The sequence below is a fragment of the Rousettus aegyptiacus genome, unplaced genomic scaffold (genome assembly GCF_014176215.1).
Source record: "Rousettus aegyptiacus isolate mRouAeg1 unplaced genomic scaffold, mRouAeg1.p scaffold_m13_p_4, whole genome shotgun sequence".
Taxonomy (NCBI): Eukaryota; Metazoa; Chordata; class Mammalia; order Chiroptera; family Pteropodidae; genus Rousettus; species Rousettus aegyptiacus.
Window position 1 is genome coordinate 37,609,337 of NW_023416307.1, and position 21,517 is coordinate 37,630,853.

General features: G+C 36.7%; 1 protein-coding gene across 7 annotated transcripts in view; it reads right to left on the reverse strand.

Moving 5' to 3' along the window:
• Positions 1 to 3,896: 3,896 nt before the first annotated feature.
• PEX5L (peroxisomal biogenesis factor 5 like) overlaps positions 3,897 to 21,517 on the reverse strand; it is a 196,985-nt gene continuing 179,364 nt past the window's right edge. For all 7 annotated transcript variants that reach the window (XM_016128015.2, XM_016128013.2, XM_016128011.2 and 4 more), the window contains 7 exons: positions 18,678 to 18,794; positions 16,213 to 16,356; positions 13,178 to 13,248; positions 11,767 to 11,964; positions 10,926 to 11,091; positions 10,371 to 10,528; positions 3,897 to 4,873 (listed from right to left, as the gene is read on the reverse strand). In XM_016128015.2, the coding sequence (XP_015983501.1) occupies positions 4,669 to 4,873; positions 10,371 to 10,528; positions 10,926 to 11,091; positions 11,767 to 11,964; positions 13,178 to 13,248; positions 16,213 to 16,356; positions 18,678 to 18,794 (1,059 nt within the window). In that variant the 3' untranslated portion in view covers positions 3,897 to 4,668. The remainder of the gene's footprint in view (positions 4,874 to 10,370; positions 10,529 to 10,925; positions 11,092 to 11,766; positions 11,965 to 13,177; positions 13,249 to 16,212; positions 16,357 to 18,677; positions 18,795 to 21,517) is intronic.

The window sequence follows — 21,517 nt, forward strand, 5'->3', positions numbered from 1 at the left end:
AGAAAGAGGCAGTGAGAGGCCTTCAGAGTTGGTCTTAGTGACCATGAAATCACCTCATTACCCTTGCATTTCAGTATTTTTGGACATATTGACCAAGTCTGGTTTCCCAAGGAATGTGGACTCTAGAACCTCATCATACAAATAGGGCCATGGTGAGGGTAATGGTGTGACATCCCACACAGTCACTATGTGAAATTTGTGGATATTAAGGCTCCATGTCCACTTTGCCTTAGAATGGTTTTCATGTGCCTGACATTACCCTAACCTCCTTACCTTGTTTAGAATATCAGGATTTCTAATTTATTTCCAAACTTTAGAAAAAATTTGAAATGCACTATTCACAATTTAGAATCAAAACTGCGAGAGGCAAGCAACATGATTTTATATAACATAATTCAGACATGTGGATTTTACTTCAGTTTTGGATCTGTTGTGCCTCAACTGGTTTTAAAAAATTGTTTGAATGTCTAAGTACCTGGATTCCTCAGAGAAGTAGTTTGGTACTGGCTGTAACACTGCATAAACCAGATGTGTGAATATTTGTAAAGTTCAATGTGGTAGCAAGAAAATAATCTCAAGGATAGGATATTAAAAGCAAATAGAAAAACTGTAACACAATGTTCATGAAAACGATTCCTTGTTTAGAAGCAAGGAAAAATAAGCTAACCTATGAGACTTAATCATGCACTGGGTAAATTTACATTCGTAGTGTTATCTTGCATGCTTTGGTTAATATTTGAGTAGGCAGATTTGCAAATACTAATGCATGCGTTATTTTTGTACCTGAGGTTATATGTATTATGATTCAAAAATTGCCTTTTTACAAACTTATACCAGAGTTCACCTCCAAATACTCTTCAAAAAATATATATATCTACTTCTTAGTTCAAAATGATTTAATTTCAACCAGTTCTATAAAGAGTGAGAAGATAGGGAAACTACAATAAAATCCAGAGAGAGAATGAATTTGAAATTATTTTACAAAGTTGAAATTATGTGTGTGCATGTGATAGGAGGTCCTAAAAAGATGGCGCACAAATTAAGCCTTCAGCATACCCTGTTTCTAGAGTGCTTTTAGAAGCATTTCAAGGTATAAAACAACAGCAACAGTTAAGTTACAGCATAGCTCAGTCTTGTGGAACGGATTCAGGGGCAAATGAATAACAGACACAGAATGACCATCTTGCTTTCTATATTCCCAAGGAGCTCACAAAGTTTATGGTAAAAAGTTTGGGAGCTCTTGTTATAAGTGAGACTAGCTACAATTGTCTTTAAGTCTTGCTTATACAGCAAAAATATACTAGAAAGATTTATCTACTATGAGTATCTAGACATGGACCCAAGATTCAATGCAATAGTTCTTTTGAAAAAAAAAAGAATGGAAAGTGGCATAAAACTGTGAAAGTGAGTGTGTCCTGAACATTCCAACCCAGTTAAATATCACTAATTTGCTGTTTTAGTCGAAAAACGCAGATTGGCTGGGAAAGTACAGCTCACAGTTTTCTATTAAAGTTTCCTGGTGAATAAGATCTGCCTTTCTTTCAAGGAGTCATGGGGAGTGATCTTGGGAGAAAGTAGAGGGGATGATGACTCAATATGATTGGCCCAGTAAGTGGACACTGTACTCCTTCCTCTCTTCTTCCCTATTCCTCCACATTCTTTTCATCATTAGGGTCAGCAGTGTGTAGAAGTAGCCCACTCGACATAGTTATAACATATAGAGAAACTCTGCAGTAACCACTAGCCTTTCCTGCATTTTCATCCAATCTACTGCTGAAATCAGTCCTTGAACATCACATTTGTTCAACTGAGTGGCCACTCTTGTACAATAGTACTGTCCTAAAAGAGATCTTAGGCTGTTACTAAGTAATACAAGAAAAAAAGAAACTCAAAGCCTTCCCAGAGTGCCTCAGAAGGGAACCAAGGATGTCCATCCTACCCTTTCAAATGGAAGGAGTAATTTAAATGACAATTTCACACCATGAAGATAAGATGCCCAAAACTGTTCTGCCTTAAAACAATGCGTATACACTTAAAAAAAAAAAAAGTTGTGTAGAATAAAGACTCTTCTAAAATCTTGCTACTTAACTTTTGGTGGTCCTCTGATTTCTATAAATTTGCACTTGCTTTTTAGTGACTGCTTTAACTTAATTTTATTAAAAATATTATTCAAAAATTTCTTGGGCATTAATTCTGCAATTCAGGACAGGGTACCACCTATGAAAATCTTGGTTCTGATGGGCACTAGATATATCAGAGAAAGTCCTACCAAACGTCCTGCAAATTACCAAGTAATGATGGGAATGAACAATTGTTTACTCTCCCCTAAAACAACTCCTTGGTGTTTGAAGTTATTTTGTATTCAAATAGCAAAATAAACTTGAGACCCCCAAATTTGCCACCACTTAGCAACAATCAAAGCAACAATCAAGTTAAATCAAAGTTAAACTGCACATTTATCCTACTGTAGTGCTTTAAATTGTTACTGCTCTCATGCATTTAGTGACAGCAAAGCGTAGAAAACAGCCTATTATTATTGCAAATTCAGTTACTGTCGAAAGCATAGAATGACATCATAAACAGAATGCTTGTAAACGTTGAGTCCTTCTTTAGAGTTCATAATAAACTATGATGGACACAAGTCAGCGGGCCATACAGTGAAGGCACAGGGACAGGGAGGAGGAAGGAGCATGCTGAGAATGGATGCTATTCTATCAGGCATAGTCAAACAGGCAGCTACCATGGTTGCAAGAGTCATTCCCAGACTGAATTTCTAGGATTCTAAAATTCTAAAGAATACCATTGTGGAAAATATGGTTGAACTTTACTTCTGAGACTGCAGGGAAGTAGGCCAAGACTGGCTTGTGGCTGCTGCCCAGTGATGACTGCGACTGCTTTGCCCAATGGTTTGTCACTGCTTATAATATGTAATTCTCAAGGACTTGTGTTTTTATGTTAACTTGAAGCCCCTTCCTATTCCAGTGTCTTCAAATGTAACAGAAGAGACAATTGCTACCTGCATCTTGAGTTCAGTATGTGTGTACATTTCCCTCTCTCCCCCACAGTAGAGGCTGACTCCCCAGTCAATTAAACTGTCCTGACTCAAATGCTCTTTTGCTTGGTAGCTATAATGATGAATGTAATCAGCTATCACTAGCCAAAGAACATGAAGAAAAGTTGGAATTAGATTGCTTTGGTGAAGATTCTGGAAGAGGGAAGGAAACAAGATGAAGAAGAATGAGACAACTTGCTAGGAGAGATTACTAGAATTGGATATAGGTGGAAATTATATTTTGGTTAGCATTTTACAATTTTTACAATCCTTTAAAAAATGATGTCTTTCCAAATAATCACCAAGCCCCCAACAGGCACTAAACACTCTGAAGAATTGAGTGGAATGTAACCAATGAAATAAAACACCATTGCCAACAGATATTACTGACACTTGATAAATGTTCAAAATGAGAGCCAAAGGGGCATGCATCTTTCATATGAAACCACCGGCATTCAGTAAGATTCAGCTAGAAAATACTGATATTTTTCACTTAGAATGCAAAAGGGTGAGCAGTGCAGATTATTATGGAACTAAAAAATACTTTTTAGGAAAAAGTGTATCACTCTTAAGAAATACTATTTAAAATATTAACAGTTTTAAAAAGAATATCAGTGTGCAGGGCAACTAGAAAGCAAGTAAAACATGACATTTAAGCAAGTTAATACTAACTCAGTAGAAATCACGATATCATCAAACTTTTGCCCTACAGAGAATGCATGAAAAGACAACACCTTATTTTTCGCTTAAGTTCATACAGTCCCAGAAAACATGTAATAAGATATATTTGCCATATTTATACCCTATGTCACATCTGCTTTAAAAACATTCCTTCAAAACCCTGCACTATGAAAACTATTTTCAGGAATTTTTATTTGGTCCATTGATCTAGCAAGGCTGAATACTCAAACCTTCTACCCCAAAGTTAAAAATTGGAGCAACAAAACTCCAGCAAGGCATAAATAAGATATTAAAGTGCATATATACAGTCCCAGAAAAGTTTAGATTGGGAAAAGCAAAAATTTCTAGTGCAAAAACTGCTTTTGCCGGCAAAGCTCCTTCTCTGGAATCAAAAAGCTACAGTTAACGTTAAAATTGGAACAGGTTTAAGCAATGCCTCTCTTTAGTTAAGTTAATATTTGTGCATGCACCTTGGCCCAAACTATGTTCAATCTTGTAAAAGGGATATTTCAGGGGACAGTTCAGAAATAGTCAGAATTCCCTGATTTGAGGCAGTGCTTTCTCCAGGTGTCCCATGAGCAAGTTCTTAGATGCGTCATTAGCTGCAAGTGGGGACAAAAAACCCAAAGAATATGTTTTGCGATGTGCTTGCAGCTTGTGAAAAGAGTATTCACGTACAGTTACTTTATCTTGGTTTGTCTTCAGCCTCTCGATTCTTTTGAGCCCGACCTTGACTCTGTAGATGACATTTTGTGCTTTGGGATCTGAACAGCTACTGGGCATTGTCTGTAGGAATTCTCTTGGGTTGTATCACCAACGGCCTTTTGAACATCTGGTTTAACCTTTTTGGAATTCATAAAATAGTTTTGCATTTCTCAGTACAATTATATAGAGAAGGGATTATTATTTTTTATTTTTATTTTTTTTCATTTCCTTCAAGGATCCAAGTTGAAAGCTCTTAGGAGGACATCCAGGTCACCGAGATTAGCCGCCTGGAAGAGTTCAGGTTGGTCCATCAGAGAAAGTGCGATTCTGAGGGCAGCCCAGATGTTCCCAGAGATGGCAGGATGAGGAACTTGCTGTTGATTCCGGCTCTTTCTTTGCAGACTGAGGGCAGTGAGAAAATTGCTGACAGCTTCTCTAAGAGGGTAGAAAAACAGACATTTAAAAATGCAACAAATTTCAGAGTTAGCAAACTTAAAAAAACAAAAATGGATTAAGTTATTTTAGTCTAAAATTCTAAACCACCTCTCTCTGATGTTTTGGATCATCAGATGAACAACTTTCTGATTCTGTCATGATTCTTTTGTGAAAAATCATCGTTAAATGTAGTGAAATCAAAAAGAAAAAAGCAAAGAAAATTATATTTTAGGAATGTCATGTGGGAGAGAAAGAGTAATGGCAAAACCATTGCTAACTCTTTAATGCATTCGATTTCCCCTACTCCAGGAATGATGTGAAGATGTAATCCATTTACAGATGTGACTTATATAACTAGGGTTGAAGAGGAAACATCTGGCCCTACTCAGAAACAAAGTGGTCCAACTTTTTATATTAGTGATACAAACATGGGAGGCTTCCGGGGTTGAGTTGAATTTGTTATCAGGACTTGAATCTCATTATTTAGTCTTAGCAAATTTCTATTTTCTCTAAGCCTCAGTTTCTCCAATTATATAGTAGGGAAAATAGAATTCATTGTAAAACCTTGTTGTGAGGTGCAATCGAATCAATTTACATGAAAACTGTTATCATTAGGTTAGATCAATAGTTCTCAAAATGTTATCTGGGGAACCCTGGGGGTCAGTAGGTCAAAATCATTTTTAAAACAATACTGAGATGTTATTTTATCTTTTCACTCTCATTCACAAGTGTACAGTGGATTGTTCCAGGGACTACATAATGTACAATATCTTAACAGACTGAATGCAGAAGATACGAGTGTCTGTCTTCTATTAAGCAAGATATTAAATAAATGTGTAAAAATGTAAAAGAATGCCATTCTTTACACTAAGCATTTTTTTGGAAAATAATATTATTTTTAAAAATTAAAACAAATTTTTAAATTAAAAAAATTACACTTATTGGGTTTACATTGGTTAATACAATTATATAATTTTCAGATGTACATTATCACTTGACATCTGTATATTCTATTGTGTATTTACCACCCAGAGTCCAGTTTCCTTCAGCTATATTTGATCCCCTTTACCCACTTCATCCTCCCCCTACCCCCTGTTTTTGACCCCCTTTACCCCGTCTACCTCCCCCCTCCTCTCCCACTCCCTACCCTCTGGTAACTACTAAAATACATAATTTATGTTAACATGTAAATAATTTATTTCTAAATGAATCTTTTAAAATTTTCTGTTCAATTTCTAACACGGTAAAAATTAATAGATAAAACCCACATAACAAAAGTCCATTGAGGTTCTCAACAATTGTTAAAAGTGTAAGGGAGTCTTGAGAACACGGAGTGTGTGAATTGCTGAGTCAGATTGTCCAAAGGCCTTCTAGCTCCTCCAGTACACCCTCGCTCACACGCCAGGAGTGCCTGCTGGATCTGCCCTCTTCAGCGCCTCATGTCGCCCGAAGTATGTATAGAGTATCTGACAAAGTGGTCTTCACTAAGAATGAGTATCTGCTTTACTTTACTTAGAGGCTTTTCACACACTTGATCTCATTTAATTCTGCCAGGAAGTTATTCTTAAGCATCTTATAAGAAACATTAAATAAAGTGCGACTAGATTTCTGATTCCGATGCACATATCTAGGCATTTGCTCATTTATACTGTTAGGATTGTCTGGAAATAGAAGGCAGTTGGGGAATGATTGCACTGTACGTAGGAACCTGGGTAATGGAAGGCAGTGGGTATTCTAATCACCCTCTTTTAGATTTCTTGTAATCAAGCAAGAGAGGAGGATTTATAAACAGATGCTCATGGGAGTCTACTTTGAGGGCCATTTCTGGCTCCCTCGTCACAGGATGGCAGCTCAAATGAGGACTCTGTTTCCTCTCATGCTGCTAGGCCTGCAATAACTCTGATGGGGGAGAGGGGAAGGAAGATCTTGGGATTCCCTCGTGTACAGGCTGCTCTGAGTCACTAAATATAAGGCAGTGGTCTCTGAGAGACGTGGAGAGTAAGAGAATTGTCTAACTCATTAGCCTTGTTCAGCAACTCCAGATTTTCCTCATGACGATAGCCTATACGTGTTTCCCAACTTGGGAACTCAAAGCCCTTTTGGGGGACTCAGAAGATTGTACATATATGTGTGAATATATATTTCACACATATATGTATTTTATCTTCCCTACTGGCACCCTGCAGCTGCCTGGTCATTGTTCCTAGAGGCTGCCACTGGTGGCTGTTCTGAGCTGTCTGAATGCCTATAGTGGCCCCACAGAATGGGGACATTTTGGAGGTCCTCCACTACCCCGTGGATCAATTCAAATAGAACTCGATCATTACCTCTGTGTATTGTCAATATAATCGATAGGCAGTCAGTCTGTCTCATGACAAAGAGGAATGATAGAAATTGCGACGGATAACTGATGTAAATATCGAAGGCAGAGTTAAGCCAAATCAAAGAATTCAAACTCTTTCTTTTTCCTTAATCATGCTAAGTTTCCCTATTCAGGGGAAGCATTATTTTTATTGGCCATCAAGACAGAGAGGTTGTACGATCAAGTTGCAGATGTATTTGTTAAGCTAAATTAAACTGTCAAGAGCTCAAATGAGGCTTCTATGTTGATTGGAGCTCAGTTCACTTAATAAGCAGAATATACCTTGTGATCTTTTCCAGATAATGGGCATAGCCTGTTTGGAAGAAGAATTAGTGTTTACTGTGTTCTTTTAAGAACCTCTTTGGAGGAGAGGCTGAGTGTCAATCTGTATCTACTTTTTTGACTCATAGTTTACAGGAGAACTGTTATTACACATATATGTATTAATAAATGTAAATTGTATATATGTCATGTGAATAAAAAAGCATAATTATTGTAAAGCATTTCTCATTTTATAGTTGCTTTCCCTCATTATACTAATACTAAAAATATTACTATCAAAGGGGATGAGATTTTTTTTCATTAAAAAAGGGTCTTCGCTTTTGAAATGGTTAAGATTCATTGGTCTAAGCTCTACACTGGAGCTCCGACAGACAAAAGGGTAATATTTTAAGCTACACCCAAGTTTCAGGCCAACAATTTCCTCTCCTTATTTCAATTGTATGGAACACTAGGATAGGGCTTGCCTTTGACTCTTTCTAGAAAATGTGAGATAACAAACAGCAAGTGTTAAAGCTCATACACAGACACCTGCAGTTTTTGAGGAAGAGGTCTCAAAACCTTGGTGGGTATGAAAGTATTTTGGTGGTACAGAAGTATTTGTACCAACTCCTGGCTCTCTTCTGAGCCACATCTCTATTAAGTGTTATTTCCTAAGCTTACACCTACACCTCAAGTTAAACTTATTTTCAGAATTCATTTAAGGTGTATGTTTCACTCCATGGTCTTTTTCTCAGGAAAAAATGCAAGATGTTTATCACTTCACAAGATTTCCCATATCCAGCATGACAACAAAAGACCCACAAAGCTTAGCTGAGATGTTACAAAGTTGCTATTTGAGCCAGATGGACAGATTTAGTAAATAAAAATCCAGGATACACAGTGAAATTTGAGTTTCAGATAAACAATGAATACTTTTCAGTATAAGTATGTCCCATGCAATATTTGGGAAATACTTATCCTAAAACATATTCGCTGTTTATCAGAAATTCAAGTGGGCCTTCTGTATTTCATCCAGCAAAACTTAACACTGACTTGCTTCATACAGAAGGCTTTCTGTTTGAGGATTAAAAATTCTCACCTCAGTAGAGTTGTTCATTTCTACCTGTCATGGACCTTCACGGCCTCCTACATATAGAACTATGAAGGCTTACATCTGTGAATGCCAAGATAGTATTTTATTGGACCCTCAAGTATCATTTTCGACATTAAGAAGTTACAATTAAGAAAACTCATCCAGAAGCTTTATAAACGCCTCCTTTAATAGAATTCAATATGTCTACATGTACATATGTATGTATTTATATCTCTCCTTGTTCCAAAAAAGGACCTAAGGTGTCTCATAAAACATACCTGGAAAATAGGCGAATAAAAATAGTAAAGATAAAATCAGGTTAGGGAAATCAGATGAAGCCAAGAATGAAGTTAATATACCCAGTGGACACTTTCATGCCTTAGACAGCTGGTATGCAGGGAGGCAGCACATGTTCGACTCTGGTCCTTTGCACAGCTAATGTAACGAGGACCTTAGCGAGTGGCACATCTCACAATGTCCACAAAAGAAAACAAACCGGTTTCTCAGGAGTCACTCAGCTTTCTTGGTTTTGACCTGAGTAAGATCCTCTTAGAGATCAGAGCGTAAGCCAGTGACTAATGTTGTTTCTAAGATCCTTTTAGTATAAATGCAGTAACTAGTTTCTAAAGACTTGGTATTTGCCAAAGGCACAATGCCCTAATGCAGTTCAGAAACAGCAATTCTTCAGATGTCAAAAGAATGAAATCCAGTTATGTAGTTCTCTGACGACTTATTTAAATGATAATAATAATGATACTGGTGATGATAGCAATGATAATAATCACAGTAATCATTCCTGCTATGCATTGAGCATCTGCTCTATGCTAGGCAATTACATTTAACCTGCACAATAATCCTGTAAGATAGATATTATTACCTCTTTTTTTTTTAAGCAGGTAAAGAAATTGAATTTCAAAGTTATGTGCCCAGAGTCATAAAACCAGTCAATGGTAGAGCTGTTATTTGAACCTAAGCTTGTCTGATTCTAAAAGCCTGGCTCTTTCCAAGAATGAGAAAGCATTTACAGTTTTTTTGTAGGTTTTTAAAACTAACATTTAGTTCTCCTTTTTCCAGTTATGAAAGTGATACCTATTTATTTAGAAAACATAAAAACTAGAAAAAAGAAAGAAGAAAAGAAATCACCCAAATTTTTATTACCCAAAAGAAACAAAGGTCATTTATGTTTCCTGTTGAGGAAAAGAGAGAGGATATAAACATGAATGATAATAAGAATTTATAAGAGAAGGGGAAAAACATTTCAAATAATAAACCTGCCATTTAAATTTGTTTTCTTAATTCTTAAATATTAATTTTATTGGTAAAGTAGGTTTAGAGAACCTGAATTCTCAATTGTGCTTTGCCAAAAACTGGCTCTGGGACCTTCTTAAGTCATTTTGCTGGGTTTTCCTGTCCCTATCCCCAAGATTTTCCTTTTCCTTACTTGGAAAATGAAGGTTTGGACTGTTCATGTTTCTAAAGAGTTGCTGTTGGGGGTGTTAAAAACCTGGACAACTTATCCCAACCCTGACTGACTGAACCAAAAGCTCTGGAGGATGGGCCTGGGAATCTACATTTCACAAGATGCTCACATAACTGCAGCCCTCTAAAGACTGAGAAACACTAAAGCAAATTGTTCCTGCTTTGGCATTGGGATCTGAAGGTTCAGAGCTTACTCTTAACAGAAGGAGGATTACTCCTACAAAAGGAGATTTTTTTTTACTGGGAAACAATAGTTAGCCATGAGCATGACTCTTGGTTTCCAGCCTGCTGCCATACTTTACCTGTAGGCGCCCAGGTTGATGCAGCTTATCCCCAGATTGTATCTGGATCGGATGAAGCCTGGCTGGATCTCCAGAGCTCGCGTGTAGGCCTCCACAGCTTCCTCACTGCGGTCTCCATTTGCCAAGGTCGCCCCAAGACGGTTCCATAGTGAATAGTCCTGATGACAAAACAAGAGCTCTCTAACGACCAGTACAAGACACAATGACAGAGTAGTCCCATATGCCCTGCAGAAGAAGAATGATGGCTACACATTTATCCAGTGCTCATGGACAAGAATCATGACATGGTGAATTACTCAAAATTCTTTATGGACTACTTTGTGAAATGACTTTCATTCATCAAAGAGCAGCTACCATTTAATGCTGTCAAGTAATTCATGTTTCTATTTCAGGTACTTAAGTATTAACAGCCAAAGGAGCATATCGTTACTACTGATCACTTTAAACCATTGGATATAGGGAAATAAAGTGTAGTAGAAATGTACAAAATGTATCTTGTGAAAACTTTTTTTTTTTTTTAACAGAAAACCTTATGGTTGCTTGCTATGTACTTACCTCTGGCCGAACAGTTAAGGCAGCATTAAATGCATCTATTGCTCTATTAAATTCTCCACTCAGGTGGAACAGTACCCCCAGACCTGTCTGTAGGTCTGGGTCAATCAGATCTCCATTTTGGTGGGCAGCTTCCAGATATAATTCCTTCACTCCTTCCAGAACAGAGCTACAAGGGGTAAAAAATAGATTTGTAATTCAAATAATCTAAACATAAATGATTGACTATTATGTTCTCTGTTCCAAGGGAACATTACGGTCTGGAAAAATGTTGCTTAAACTATTTTAGTGTAATGAGAAGACTATTAATACTGTATGTTAAAAAATACCTGCTAATTTTTATGAAATATTTTGTTGTACAGAGATACAAACTGTGCTAAGTAAGGTCTCCACAAGGAGAGTTTCATCGACTCTGTAAGTGTCAATGTAGAAAACGCAAGGGCTAAGTGTCCTGAGGCTTCAGCGAGAAAGAATTTAACATCACGATTTATTGTGATAGAAAGAAAATTCCCAGAAGAAAGGAGTTCCATATTTCTCCATGCCTAATTCTCAAGCTTCATAAAGCTTGGCACATTGGTACTTATTATAATTTATTTTAGGTTAATTATATGTCTAAAGCATTTGGCTTTAAAATATGGTACTGATAAATGTTTGCGAGTGCCCATGATGTAGATCATGTGTCCAAAGGTTGGCTCTGGTCTCAGCATGAATCTTCTAAATCAGCGCTGCTCGTCGAGCAGAATGCTGTCCTATAAACCATCTAGAATGGGTGGTGATAGGGACCTGAGGCTTGTTAATAACCTTTGTGGTGTCTAAGTTCACAGGTGTAATTTAATGAGAATACCTATCAACCGGAGACTTAGACATCCGCCGGGTGAGGCCTGGAGATCCCTTCTTGCTCTTCAAGAGGTATTTGTACTTTGGATTTTGCTTAATCCAATTCTTTAGAGCTTCACAGGCATCCTGCTGATGGCCGGTGTTAGTGTAGCTCACAGCCAAAGCCATCAAAGCTTTCAAGTTATTGGGCTGCAATTCTAAACACCTGAAAGAAGGAAAAAAAAAGAAAAAAAAAAAACCCAGCCACTTTCATATTTTTTTGGGAAGCTAGAGCCTGAATATTCTTTAGAAAATTTGAGGTCTTTATTAATTAAATGGTGCAAGAGTATTGCTAAATCTGTGTTAAATCGCTGGAAAATACCATATTTATCTACACAAAAATTGGGACCTCGCCATATCTTTAAGTAAGTTAAAACATCCTGATGAGTGCTAGGTTCGATAATTTTAAAAAATGGTTTTAAAACTACAGAAAATGTGGCTAATCCTTGCACATAATTTATTAGTAGTTAGTTTAACTACTGAGAAGTAGGGCGTATCATTATTTTAACTCTGCTATCAATATATTAAATGTACCTGATCCACAAACAAACTGACTTGAACTAAATTTGGACAACCCAGAAGGAAGACTGTACAGTGTTTTGTAAAGGAGAGGAATGCACATAGGAATCACCTGGGGATCTGGTAACATGCAGATTCCGATGCAGTGGGCCTGGCATGGGCGCAAGGCTGGGTAGGCCTGACAAGCTCCCAGGTGATGATCATGCTGATGGTCCCCGGTAAGACTTTGAGTAGCAAGCCCTAGATAGTACTTTAGAAGACTATTTGTTTGTTTGTTTGTTTGTTTGTTTGTTTGTTTGTTTATAAGAAACATTAGGAAAAGTAGAAGTCTACTTATTAGGGGCTGTTTTTTCCCCAGGGTTTAAATAGAGGCTCTAATCAAATAAGGTGTGATGCTGCATGCACCCAAAGTAGTCTAGATCTTTAGTCAGGGGCTCAGGAGTGATACCTGCAGGTTGCTGAAAGTAACTCAGGAGGTGCTCCGTAGACCCCAGGAGCTAAAATTACACTGAGATTATTCTGAGTACGTTTTTCCTGAAGAAACTTTCAGATGCTGCAGAAGGCTAGAATGTTAAAGGGAACTATTTATTCAAGGAGTCTATTTCATGATTGCTTTTGACATAGACTTTTTTGTGCCAATGAGGGGCAATTGATTTTTAGACGGCAAAACTCTGCGATTTAGGAACACTATTTCTTCATAAGTTCTTGTTTTCCAGAGTAAGTGTAAGTAATATGTAGCATCTCAGTACTTATCCTGGCCAAATTATTTACAATAAACTTAAGGCTCAAAAAACAAATCTGAAAAACAGGAAGTCCATTAATTGGTGTCCACCAGTGATTTTGCATTTAGCTTTACCTACCTCTGGAGGGCGACAATAGCAGCTTGTTCATTTTCATTCTCTGCCTGGGTTATCCCGAGAAACTGCCATGCCTACAAAAAACAAACAAACAAACAAACAAACAAACAAACAAAAAACTGATGTCAACATTGCAAGAGGAAGGAGAATTACTCATGTGCTAGAGAGTTGGTGTGTTTACCTGTGACAGATCCCTCTGTGCCGAGCAACCTGTCTCAGATCTTAGAGTCTTATAAAAGAGAAAAATATCACATGTATTCATTCAAACTCTCTTGTGATATCTGGGTCAAGATCTTCTGTCACAAACTCTTAGTATTTACTCTCTCCTGTGATCCGTGGAAACCTTTGAGTTTCTGAGATTTCATAATAGTAGGTATCTTAAAACCAAAGATTATCTATCTATCTATCTATCTATCTATCTATCTATCTATCATCTATCTATCTATCTATCTATCTATCTATCATCTATCATCTATCAATCTGTCATCTATAGATATATAATTATGCATTTGTGAGGAAAAGCAGTAGAAAATAACCCAGAAAAGTAGCTAAATAGTCTATAAAGTTTGTAATAAGAAATCTCAAGATGTACTAAGTGAAATTAGCTTATATAAATGAAAATCTAGTTATTAGAAGTAATACAAAATTTAGAAACTGGGGAAAACAAAACAAAATAACTGTTAAAATGCATAGAAATGCATAGAAAGACATATAAAGTGCAATCTAATGTTATATATAATTTAAAGCCTATACTTATATTGCATTATAAGCACTTTTTTACATTTTTACAAAGTTCTCCTACTTATAATTTTTAATTTAAATTTTCTTGAATCAATATCCTATTATTTACTCAACCAATTCCCAAAGGTTGTTTCCAATCCTTTGCTTTTGTAAATAACATAAAGAATATCTTAAAGCAGATAATGTTTTTTCATATCTAGAATAAAAATTTTTAATATAACAAATTTATACTGATACACTTTTAAGAACAACAATTTCACATTATTACAAGAGCAATACGCATCAACGAAACTTCTCATTACACACACTGTCCTCGAATTTGCCAGGCATGGGGGCAAGAATCTGAGTCTCAGGGATTTAAAAAAGAATTAAGACGTGCATAACTCTTCCACCTTTGAGAATCAATGCTATGGATGTTTTAAAACAAAACTATATGAAAAAATTTTTTGGCTTTACACTTATAGATTATTATTATACAAACATGTAAATTCAAAAATACTAATTATTTCCCCCCAGTGATTCTTTTTAATCTTTCAAAAGTACAGAGGGCAGCCTCTATTTTGATTTCATCTTCTGTACATCTTAGAATTCTTCTTAAGAAAGATTGATGAAACAGTCTTTCTTTGGGGGCTTCTTTCTAGCCTTTGTGCATGGCATCATTTTTACTGTCCACAGATCGTTTCTAGCCTTAGGGTCTTCATGGATTCAGAAGCCCTGAGTCCTTGTCTAGGATCCATTCGTTACCAAGTATCCTAATTTTCTCATTCATGAGTCTGGGATAATAATGTACAACTTTTTTTTTTTTTTAACCTCTCAGAGTTGTGTCAAATGACACAATATATATGAAAATACATAGCATTTGGAAGTGTAAGATGCCATTGTTATTTTGGGGGGATGATCTATAGTTTTCTATAATGATTCATAGACCTTTTTAAAAATTCTAATATTTTGGTTTAGAATTCCAATATTTTGGTTCAATCTCATTTCACTGTCAATCTTTAGACTAACAAGATACCAGAGGCTTTAGTGATCAGTTGTTTATTCCTACACAAACTAACTACAACAAGTAGTAATAATGAAGGCTAAATATCGATGTGCTAGGCACTGAACTGAGCACTTTATTCGTATGAACTAATTTAATCCTCACAACATCCAATGAGATAGTTATTATACTCATGATTTTCATTTTACATATGAGGAAACAGAAGCTTAGAGGATTTAAATGACTTGTCCCACATTATATGGCTCATGGCTAGCAGTAGAGCATGATTCAAACCTGCACGGTTAGGATAGCAGAGCCTAGAAGCTCAACCACTATTCTATACTGCCTTCTCAGCACTGTATATACCCCTTGAAATTTCTGCAAATTATTCTGGGAATATACCTTATAAGATATTTCATGAAAAAGAAACCTTTATAGCTGCTACTCTCTTATTACAGAATGTAGTGGACCAAAACAGACTGCAGATTGCAGAAGCCTCTTTGCTGTTCTCCCAGCCTCCATCTCCCGTCATCCTTCGCATCTCCAAGAAGGGGTTTTCTCGCAGATCAAAATGTGTGCCTCTTCCCTAGTGTTTCCCCATGGCTTTCAGGGTTAAGTTCAAACTTTTGCCTACCTTTTCTTGCCTCCCCTCCTGGCGTTCTCTTCTCCCCTCCCTCCTTTGATCCAATGTTTCAGGTCCCTCTGCTCATCCACAAACCATTCCCTCTAAACAACAACTTGATTCCCCTACTGTCTTTAATCAATCGTCCTTCAAAACTCAGCTTTAGATTCATAGTAGAGGAAGGCTGGGTCAGGCGCCTTGCTCTCTGCTCTCCTAGCCTCCTGTGCATATGCTGACACTGCATTTATTACACTGCACTGATTTATTTATCTGTCTCTCTAGATAGACCACTAACGTGCCTTTTCAACTGTTCCATTTTTCTAGTTCAGTGTTTTAAGCCAGTGCCTGGCACGATCCCTGAAACACAGTATGTGCTCAATAAATATGGAGTGAGTAAATCAAAGGTGAGATATGGTGTGACTCTAGACCCAGACAAGAATATGCAGTGCCCTCTAAAAACTGCTGAGCTTCCAGGTAGGTAATTTTAATTTTTCATTTTCTGTCTCTGCGCTTTATTTTAGAGCATTGAAGATTTGCTTAGAAAACAGGCTATATCAGACTAAAGCAGGTTAACTCCTTTGGGAACCTCAACTTGATGCAAATGCTACCCAGTAGAGCTCTGTGTCATTATCTGTCCCTCATTAGTACATGAGGCCACTCTCCGAGCCTGGCAGGATGAAGGGGAAATGAAACCTCTGCATCTCCGGGGTCCTGAAGAATTGCTGCCTCCATGAACAGAATGGTGACTGGCAGGTCTCCTTCCTTCAGCCTTTTTAGGCCTTCTTCAAATGCCCCTGGCCAGTCCTTGAAGGGGTTTTCAGTGTGGAAGTAATATCCCTACAACACAGAAAAGGGCCAACACAAGAAGATTCTCACATTTAGTAAGGTCTTTTTGAATTTTAATTTAGTGCGATTACTTGTAATTAAATTTCAATTACTGCTTTTTCCTTATTATGAATGTATATTTTCGTTGTTTAAATTTTAGACATTATTTTGTTATTGAATAATATAAAAAGATATAAAAAGTTGCCCACAATGCTGCAACCTAAAAATGATCTCTCAAAGATTTTGGAATTTGTTTTTCTTCTGATATTTCTTTTGTTCATATTGTTTTGGCCACTTCCCCCCAAAATTTTAAAATAGTTTTTGTACATATTTTTGCTAGGTGCTGCCACTCAGTCTTCCTGAAGTACTGATACAATGTAGTGTACATCTGTTTATGTACTGTGGCCCTTTGAGGGCTAACAAACCGTTGTAATATCTAAGATTTTTTTTTGCCCTTCCACTCCTCAAACCAGTTTTTGCCCCATTGGTGGCTATATTGCCTACTGAGAATACATGTTTTAAAGTTATAGAGCTTCTTTTATGGTAAAAATTTAAACAATGCAGAATGTACAAATAATCTAGTATTTTTGTACGAGTAATAATTAAATGAATGAGTTTATACTATATGTGCTGTTTTGTAGCTTAAGCCCCACTTAGTTTTAGTTATTATAATTATTTTATTATATTTAAATTTATTTAATCAATACCATATTGACAAACATTCAGATTACTTTTGTTTTTAAAATTGTTATAAATAAAGCTACAGTGAAAGCCTTATCTCAAATCTTTTTCTGCACTGATTATTACTGTACCATAAATTTCTAGAGGGCTTTATTAGGCTAAAAGCTTTGAAATATTTTGATCCCCTTGATATATGTGGGTGAATTGTTTTAGAGAAAGTGTCTCAATTTAAACTCTCATGAGAAGTATCTGAGAGACATTATTTGTGGTAACCTTACTAGCATAGATTATCATAAAATCCTTTTAATTTGATAAATACAAATAAGCTAGTTTGATGATGCTACTAAGGTTTTAAAATAGAACAAATGAAGACTTTTATTCTTCATAGGTGCTTAAAAAAACAAAACCCTTTATCAAAAGCCACAGGTTATGACCAGCTTATATAGTGGTGTTATAGATATGTGGTCCCAGAGTGAGAAGCTCAAGGTCCCAGTCATGTCTCATGTTCAAGGATTATAGCCCAGAGTCTGATAATCTGCATCAATGTTCTTTCTTCTTATGTAGTTTTTCTTTTTTCTTTTCTTTCTTTTTGTCTTTTTTTCCTTTCTTTTTTCTTTTCTTTTTTTTTTTTTTGTGGAAGAGATAGTCATTTTTTATGAGATGGTTGTTCTGATTTTATGAGATTGCCTGGCCTGCTGAGGGACACAGAACACTGGGAAGAGAAAGACTATTTAATGACTATGTAGACTGTAAATCCCCTAAAATCAGAAACTATTAACATCATTTCCCCAGTATCTAGTGCAAAGTAGACACAAGTAAATATTAGTTAGATTGAGCTATGTATCACAGAAATTACCTAGAACTAAATATTATTGAGACTTCTTCCACCACGAAAACCATAATATAAATATACACTATATATATTCCCCATCCCTGACCCTGTGTAAGAAAATTCCACATCTCTTGCTATCCTTCAAGTCATTTAAACTTATTTCTCAAGGTTTTTTTGTTTGTTTGTTTTCAACTGGTTTTTTTTTTTTTAAGCATAAATCTAGGGGCAACTGGGACTTCATGGGTAATTTGACTGGTTGTTCACCGTGCTTACAGATTTGTTGGGGCTCTTGCCAGGAAATATTTCTGAGGAATCCCCTTGGGACTTGATCTGGTTGTGTGAAAAGTATATTTACCACTGACATTTTTTGCTAGCTGTCTAATGACCAAATGTGAAATACAGTCCTAAGTCCTGTTTTACTCCCCTGCCCATTGATATAACTTCTGTATGCTCCTGGATATGGCTCACTTGACTGATGACAAAAAGCATTATGGAATTAGCCCAGTTCTTATTCCAACCCACCCTCAATGTCAATTAGTTCACCAACTGGCCCACAGTCAGGATCCAAGATCTGGTTGGCTGCCAGATTTTCTGTTTTAACATTGATAAAAATAAGGATATTCCATTCCAGTTTTGCTGCCTTCACACACTAAATGATCATATTGTTTTCATCTACCAGAATTTCTTTTAGGTCAGATTGACATTAAATTGTCTGCTTGCTTCTTGTATTTTTCACAAATTGTTATCAACTAATTTATAAAAATATGACCCAAAAGGGTTTAAAAAATTGGTCAGCATGTATAAGAAGAGAATAGGTCACCTTCTCACTAGCTGAGATAGTAACTTGGTTCTGGGCTTCTTGGTTCTCAGATATCCAGTTCCTCCGGGCCATTTCTTCCCATTCTGCTTGCATCTTATCCCAAAACTCTGTATCCGACTAAGAGACAAAAAAAAAAAAAAAAAAAAAAAAAAAAAAAAAAAAAAAAAAAAAAAAAAATTGAGAGAGAAGGATTTAAGAACATGCTATACCATTTGGTTTATTTCCAGGAAGACAATTTTACCGATAGATCAAATGAGTTCTAAGGAGGAATAAAATGTTGAAACTGGCCACATCCAATGATAGTCATATGTCGAAAAGCTTCTGGAGGATACTCAGTGGTCAAAGTGGTGAAATGGATTAATTGTGACTTTTCCCAGCAGGAAAATAGCTACCATCTGAAGGACCTGGATCACATATCTATTACTTGAACAATTTCAAATGTGGGTACCAGACACATATTTTAGGAAGGGTGCTTTCTCCTTGAATTGCTCCTGGGATATGAGGAATTGGAGCAACAGCTTTGGGACTGCTTGGGCAGTGACTTGGGAGGCAATTGGCTACAGACAAAGGAAAGTAACATTAGTTGATCCTACTCTGTTCTAGGCACTGTGCTAGAAGAAAACTGAGCCTAGAGGGTTGTGGTCACAAAACTAGGGATGCATAGGATCTGAACCCTAGTCTGGCTTCCAAGCGCATACTTATCAGCTTATGGCAAACTTGGTGTTAAAGAATGAAGGACCCTGGCTTTGGTTTTGAACTTCATTAAGTCTTCTTCAAGGATTTTTTCTATGGCGAAATGATATTTTGAAAAACATTACTTTGTGGTTTTCTCCATATAATTTTCTTTTACATCTTCTAAAAAGGAAATTGGGCCATTTGTTCTTTAATTCAGAGGAGGTGTGTGTTCCTGGATGGAAGCAGACCTTTTCTGCAAGATTCGTTCCAGGTGTGCTTCTCTTTCATTAAGTCTAACAAGAACGCTTTAGGTGTCCTGTAGGGAGAAAAAAGGGACAAGTATCTTAAAGAACTTAAGGAGGAAGGGAACTTTTCAGAGGTGAAGAAAGAGAAGGAGGGTGGGGGTGGGTTCTGAGATGAGTGGGAGACTGATGCTTAGCTTTTATGTGTTTCCCTGGCAAATTGGCCCAACCACCAAGAGGATGACAGAAGGTGTGCCTGGCGTGGTGCGGGGCTGACTCGAACACTGATCCCCATGTGTCAGAGAAATAGAAAGAAATTGGAGTTCAAGGAACCTCTTGGGACTTGGTCTGAAGTTAGCAGTCAATGTGACAAACAAGAGGGTGAAGACTCTGTCCTTGTTTTTTGGCACCACATAAGCTTTCCAGATTTGGCACCCGAAACTAAGTTACCTGACAGTGTGGTAAGACAGATGCTTAGAAACCACTTTATTTTCCTTAAAGAAAACAAAGAAGTGGGTATTCCTTGAATATCTGAGTCTGGGGCTGAGATCCATACTCTTTACCTGCAAATCTCAATTTCTATGATCTAAGTCTAGTGACTTGTTGGCACACCATCAACCTGACTTGAGGTTGCCCTTCACCTTTTGATTCTCCCAATCTCACCCTCCACTCTGCCCTCATGCCTGGGTAGTGATTGTCCTGTGGTGGGAACTCTTCTTCAAAGTTGTTTTGAATGATTAATATAACCTTATCTCTTCCACATACAAATGTTCAGGGAATGAAGGCAAGCCCAGTGAGATTAATTCCAGGCTACTAAATAAATAGGTCTTGTTCTCTTTGATTATATCTAGAATTCTCATTCCTACCACAGAAATGGGTCCTGTCCTTTCAATGAGGGCATTTTCTCAATGAAGACTCTTGACAATCCATGTCTGGGATGCTAGAAGCACATGGAATGGCCACCACTTATCTAGGTTAAGGTTTAAGAATAAAATTAAAAATTTCTTTTTCTATGAGTCTTTCTAATAGAATACTAAATTGTTCAAAAAGAGTAATCTCAGATACACAAAAGCAATGGCTAGATATAAGACTAGAGGAAAATATGCTATCATGTTACGGGCAATCTACCTTTGAATGAAGGGACGACAGGTGATGTTTTTCCTGCTTCTTTACATTTTTCCATACTTGCTGAATTTTCTGTGTATGCATTGATTTTACAATTATAAAAAGATTAAAAACAGCAGTAAAAAAGAAAAATAAATTAGTTTTCCTTTTTTAATACTATGAAAGCTCAACATTTATATACTGAAAAGTTATGAAAAAATTTCTGGAGACTCATTTTCTTGAATAGCTTTTCAAAGATGCATGTTCAACCTGTCTGCATAGACACTAAGAGAAATCTGTCAAGTGAATTTTACAATGTTTACTGACTTTCCAAAGCCCCCTAGTGGGTGATGTGAAATGTCAATGACTTCAAGTGCTTTCTAAGGCAGTTACGTGTTCCCCTAGTGAAAGTCCCTAGATTTTAAAGCTATTACAAACCTTCTGAATGGAAGAATGAGGAGGATTTTATAATGTGTACATCTGGATACACATTATAAAAGGACGTGTCACCTTTTCTGCAGTTTCAAATGAGAGCAAGAGATGCATAAATAAGACTGCTGTGGGAAACACAGCCACAGCGAAGGCGGGGCAGCCAGGCTGTCATTTAATGAGATACACCAGGCCTTTCTGTTAGCACTTTGGATAAGTTTTGCTGACTAATTAAAGTGCACAGCACAGTCTCATTTAATTACAGAAGACTTCTTTTAGCACAATCAATTTTCATCCATCTCAGAATCCAGACTTCATTCACGTAACTGCAATTAACATTGCTTCTTTTTTCTATTTCTAATCAATTTCAGAGAAACCTGAAACATATTT